This window comes from Urocitellus parryii, chromosome 12, assembly GCF_045843805.1.
Source record: "Urocitellus parryii isolate mUroPar1 chromosome 12, mUroPar1.hap1, whole genome shotgun sequence".
Taxonomy (NCBI): domain Eukaryota; kingdom Metazoa; phylum Chordata; class Mammalia; order Rodentia; family Sciuridae; genus Urocitellus; species Urocitellus parryii.
The window spans coordinates 11,479,076-11,485,241 of NC_135542.1; the positions used below are offsets into that span (position 1 = coordinate 11,479,076).

Genomic DNA, 6,166 nt, shown 5'->3' on the forward strand with positions numbered 1-6,166 from the left:
ATGAAGAGGTAAATTCCTTCTATCTCTAGTTTCTCTAGTGTCAAAACATAAATGGGTGCTGGATTGTGTCAAAGGCTTTTTTCACACCCATTGAGATGATCACATGATTCTTGTTCTTAATTCTGTTTATTTGGTGAATTATGTTTTTTGGTTTGTGTATGTTAAACCAGTATTGCATCCCTGGTATAAAATCCACTTGATTATGATATACTTTCATCTTACTGTGTTTTTGAAGGCAACTTGCCAATATATTTTTTTAATTTTTTAAAATACTTATTTTTTTAGTTGTAGTTGGACACAATACCTTTATTTATTTATTTTTATGTGGTGGCTGATGGTGGAACCCAGGGCCTTGAACATGGTAGGCAAGCACTCTACCGCTGAACCACAATCCTAGCCCCAACTTGCCAATATTTTTAAAGGATTTTGTGTCTATATTTATCAGGGATATTATATTGGTCTGTAGTTTTCTTTGCTTGATGTGTCTTTGTCTTGTTTTGGTATCAGTGTGATAGTGGCTTCATAGAATGAATTTGGGAGTGTTCCCTTCATTTCTATCTCATGGAATAATTTGAGGAAGCTTGGCATTAATTCTTTTTTTTAATTTTTTTTTATTGTTGGTTGTTCAAAACATTACATAGTTCTTGACATATCATATTTCACACTTTGATCAGGCATTAATTCTTTTTTAAAGATCTGGTAGAAGTTTGCTAAGAATCCATTTGGTCCTGGATTTTTCTTTGTTGGAAGCCTTTTAATTTCTGCTTCATTCTCATTAGTTCAGTTTGGGTAGGTCATGTGTCTTGAGATTTGTTTGTATTGTCTAGATTTTCTAGTTTATTGGAGTGTAAGTTTTCAAAATAGTTTCTAATGATTCTCTGGATTTCAGAAGTATTTTGGTGATAACTCTAATTTTGTTGATTCAGGTCTTCTCTTTTTGTTTGGTTTGTCAGTCTGGTTTATCTCTTCAAAGACTCAACTCTGCATTGATCCTGTGTAATTTTTTTTTAAATTCTCAAGTTCATTAATTTGGGCTCTGATCTTATTTCCTGTGTTCTACTAATTCTGGAATTAGTTTGTTTTATTTCGAGGGCCTCAAGGTGTAATGTTTGATTACTTACTGAGGATCTTACTATTTTTCTTTTTAAAGGAACTCAATGCTATAAACTTTTCTCTTGAACTGTGTTCCTACTGTCCTAAAGATTTTGATGTGTGTATCTCTGTTCCCATTTACTCCTAAGAATTTTTTTTTATTTCTCCATGTATATCCTCTGTAATACATTTCTCATTCAAAAGCATATTATTTAATCTCCAGGTATTAAAATTGTTTCATTTTTTATATTATTTATTAATTTCATTCCATTATGATCTGATAGGATGCAAGGAATTCTATTTTTTTGTATTTGCTAAGACTTGCTTTGTGCCCTAAAATACAATCTATTTTAGAGAAAGTTCCACGTGCTACTGAGAAGAAAGTGAATTCATTTGTTGACGAATGAAATCGTTTATACATATCTGTTAGGTCCATTTAATTAATAGTGTTTTTTTAGTTCTGAAGAGTCTTACTTAATTTGTCTGGTTGACCTGTCTAATGGTAAGAGAGGTCTTGAAATCATACAGTATTATTGTATAATGGTCTATTTGATTCTTTGTATTGAGAGGGATTTGTTTTATATTCATAGGTACACCACTGTTTCTGTGTAAAATCTCTATCCTGCTATTTGGTAAATTCTTTTGTTTTTTCAAGCTTCGTCTTTGATTCTGTAGACTTTTCTAGGTCTACAGTGCTATCATCTGCAAAAGATACTGTTTTATTTGCTTTTCCCTATTTTTCTATATCTTGAATTATATTCTCTAGGCTTTGAAAATTTTCCATTGCTTTGGAACTATTTGATCAATAAAAATTTGGTTGAATTCACCTTTAAAACAACAGAGCCCTGGTTATTTTTCAATGAAATATTTCCTTAATAACTATTTATAATATTCTTCTTTGGACACTGGTCTTTTTAATTGTCTATTTTCGCTGTGTTTACCTAACAGATTATCCATTTCCTCCTAGGTTGGCAAAGTTATTTGGATAAAAGCAACCAATATAGTATTATGAATTTTAAAATTTCTTCTGGATCAGTAGTTTTATACCTCCTATCATCATATATGTATATATTTGCCTCCCTATGATAACTTTTTCCTTAATTTCATTAGCCAATGAACATTGTTCATTGCTTCAAAGAACCAGAATTTTTATTTATTGTTTTGATGTGTTTTTTCTATTATTAGTTACTGCTTTATTTTTATTATTTCCTTCCTGTGCAAGACTCTTATTTTGTCAGTTTTCTTTTTTAACTTTTTGAGCTGTGAATTTAATTCATGTATTACCCTTCTTTTATTTTATCGATACAGATATTTAGGGCTTTGATTTATCCTCTGATCATTATTTTAAACATATTCCATAGATTCTGACATATGATGCTTATCACTGATTTTTCTGAAATTAATTTGTTTGTATTTTCACTTTTATCATTTGATGGAAAATCTTTTAATTTCCATTGACAGGGTTTTTATTTTCTAGTGCTATTAAATTGTGATTGGGGAATATTGTCTGAATATTTGTTTTGTGCAACCTGATGTTCTTTGTGCTTTACTATATGATAAATTTTGTTGTAAACAGTTTAATGCACTTGAAAAAATACATTCTTTCATATCAGGGTATAGTATTTACTATATATCTAAAATATCTACCTTTAAATATATACCTTTTGGGTTTTATGTAGATCTTTTATATTATGGCTTGACTTTTGTCCACTTGACCCATTATAAATTAAGAATAGTGTTTTAAAGTTTTTTATTATGAGTATGTTTTTGCATTTCCTATAAGTTTTATTTTATATAGATGGTTTGTTATGTTTGTTCCATGGATATTCTAAAGTGTCATTCTTCATTGTGAAATGTGGCTTTTATAAAGTTTCCTTTCTGATGCATTTACTTTTAAGGGGCATATTTGTTTTGGCCAGACATCTACTTTGTCTGGTATTAGAGTTCAACTCTTGTTTTATTATGGATTTGAGTTTTGCTTTATAAATCATTTTGAAAATCATTTCTTAAAAGTATGTGAGTTAAAATCCTTCATATTATTGATGTGACTGCTAGGTTAGTCTCAACTATGTCCAGTTATTGTCTGTATTATGTGATATTTGCTGTGCTTCCTCATTGGATTAATCTTCTTTACTTTTTAACAGATTTCTTGAGATATTTAGAAAAGTTTGTACTTTATTTTAGTTGTTACCTTTATATTAATAATAATGCCTCAATCCTCTTTTTTTTTCTTTTTACTTTCTATTTCATTGTTAGTTTTAAATGTTATCCTTTGGCCACCTATCATCAAGGAAAAAGCCAATGGATTTACTTTATTTTTCTCAACCATTACCATTTCCTATCCCTTTAGTTTATCTTTTTCATATAAATGGAATCATAGTATATAACCTCTGGTGGCTGACTTTCACTCAGCATAATATATTTGAGTTTTATCTAGGTGGTTTTATGTACTTGTAATTGTTATATGTTCCTTTTAACTGCTGAAAAGTATTTTAATATCCTTTGTGTGAATGTATCATAGGTAATTGTTTAATGATTATAATCTTGATAATAGTTGGAAAAATAGGACAGAGCCCCGCATATCCTTCCCCTAGCTTCTGAAATGCCAGTATCTTACCAAAAAAAAAAAAAAAAAAGGAAATTGACATGGTATAAGATGGTTCTTAGCTAGGTCATTGGCCTTATTTAGATATCCCTAATTTTTACAAATTCTTATGTGTGTGTATTTATACATAACACACACACCAACACTAATCAGGATACTGAGTTGTTCAACAGCACCAAAGAAATCCCTGCTTGCTGGTGATACCCCTTTATTGTTGCAACCCTTTTCTTCTCCATCCCTATCCCCTCTATTCCTAACCCCCGGCCAGACTAATTTCTTCTCCAACTCTATATTTCCATCATTTTATCATTTTGAGGATGTAATGTAAATGGAATCATACACAGAACATAAGCTTTGAGATTGACTTTTTTTTTCTATTCATGATATCTCAAGTTCTGGTGAATATCAGTAGTTCGTTCTATTTATTGTTGAATAAAATAGTTCGGTCTATTTATTGTACAGTTTATGAAAAAATATAATGTATACATTTTCTTTTGCAGGGTTGGTGCAAACATCTTAAAGTAATGCTATAGTATATTTTTTACACGTTAAAATATTTGAGTTAAAAGTATTAATCTGCATAATTTTTTCTCTTATAGGAATCTTTGCTATAGAGATTTCTGACACACAAAAAGATTCTTCACATTCTGAGAAAGGTCAAAGTTACAAACGGATTTTTTTTTTGCTATATGATTGCATTTATCTTTTGAATGCTTGACAATGTTAAATGTATTTATTAACTTCATGCCTCTGAATCTCTGTTCTCATGTGCCACATTGCAGTGATCTGAGATGACTTATACAAATAAAAATGCATGGCTCTTTCTATCCATACAGTAATAGTGAGTGTAAAATCTGCTTACTTCACTATTGAACACTGTTTTGTTAACAAACTGGAGTAAATAAAGGAGCTTAAAAAAAAGAGGGAAAAGTGTTTTTACAAAACAAATTTCCTTTCCTTTCTTGGTATCTCAAATAATTGATTGGTTAATTTTTTTTCTTTGTGATCTATGTTTTCATGGCTGGAGAAGTTGTGCCAAAATATGCACAGTTTACCAGTATTAGCCTAGGACCCAATATTGCATTTTAGAACCAACCTGACATAAATTCCATGCCATAGTGTGACTTCAGACCAGCAGAAAGTAGGAGTGTGTCAGAGTTTTAAATCCATACTATTGTACCACTCAAACTAATTAAAATACATTTTCTATAATTGTGTTTACTCCTACTATTTTTAGAAAGGTAGGTGATGCTATATCTGTAAAAAATGTAAGACTTTAAAAAATCTGTATTTTTTAATAAGTTTTCTTTAAAACATTAAAGTATTGCAATCAACTTAATTGCCATTTTATTTTATTTTATTTTTTTGCCTGTGGCAGCTGTTTGTAATCCAGAATAACAAGTGCAGTGATGTTTTCTTTTCTCTCCTAAAATCTCCTAAATCTCTTATCCGTCCATAGACTTTGACTTAATGTTGATATTAGAGCCTGAATGCTACTGTATTTTACTGATATAAGTTATTTGTATTCTTGCCATTTTAATAAAAAGTCCTGTCACTAATATTATCCATATGATGTAGAAAGTTTTTCATTTTATTTAGTCATTATTCAATATGACTATAGTGATGATGGATAGTGCCATGATTTAAATCTTGTTTAATCTTTAGTATGCTGTTATTTTTCCATTAATTCATGCTACATACTCATTTCAGTTTGATCAAAATTTTCAGGTTTTCTTGTTTAGATTAAGACAGTCATTAGATTGACTTAAAAATAATTTAAAATTATAAACATTTTAAAGAATATATGCAAAAAATTATTGATAATATTAAAATAATATACTGACATATGCAAAATTAACCTTTTTTGGATTACTCAGTGACCTTAGTACTATATCATCACAACATTAATTTTTGTCCTTTCATCTAGAAGAATTGACAAATGAACTAGACATGCATGTATCGTGTTAGATGTAGAAGGCAATATGTTAGGGGATGAGAGAAACATGAATAAAGTATGTAAGAAAATAGTTCCATGCTTGATTAAAATTATACTGTTCTTCTATTAATTATAAAATATTTAAAAGGAAAGTTATATGGTATAGTATAAAGGGACCAACATTACCAAAGATAGGCAAAAACCTCAGTGGTGTTCTCTGTTAAAGAAAAACTTTTGTTGAGATCATTTTCAAGAACATTTATTGTTTTAAATTAGATTCTTATTGCTTGATATTTTTAATAGCCTATTGATATGATAAAGATTGGCTAGTACATACTTAATACCAGTACTACCACACATATTCCTCCTTGGATGACAAAAAAATCTGAAGGAGCTCTCAACTCTCAAATGTTATGTTGAATACAAAACATCTACTCTGTTGAAGGGAGGGTGCTATGAAAGAGAACTGTGAACCCTCTGAGTAATTTAAATACAGAATTTGTTATGTTTTAAAGTTCTGTACACCACCAGGA

At 29.7% G+C, this 6,166-nt stretch overlaps 1 protein-coding gene across 2 annotated transcripts in view; it reads left to right on the forward strand.

Moving 5' to 3' along the window:
* Nucleotides 1-4,371, forward strand: part of Tsga10 (testis specific 10) — an 81,642-nt gene extending 77,271 nt beyond the window's left edge. For both annotated transcript variants that reach the window (XM_026412563.2, XM_026412566.2), the window contains one exon: nucleotides 4,297-4,371. In XM_026412563.2, coding sequence (XP_026268348.1) covers nucleotides 4,297-4,321 — 25 coding nt within the window. In that variant the 3' untranslated portion in view covers nucleotides 4,322-4,371. The remainder of the gene's footprint in view (nucleotides 1-4,296) is intronic.
* Nucleotides 4,372-6,166: the final 1,795 nt, after the last annotated feature.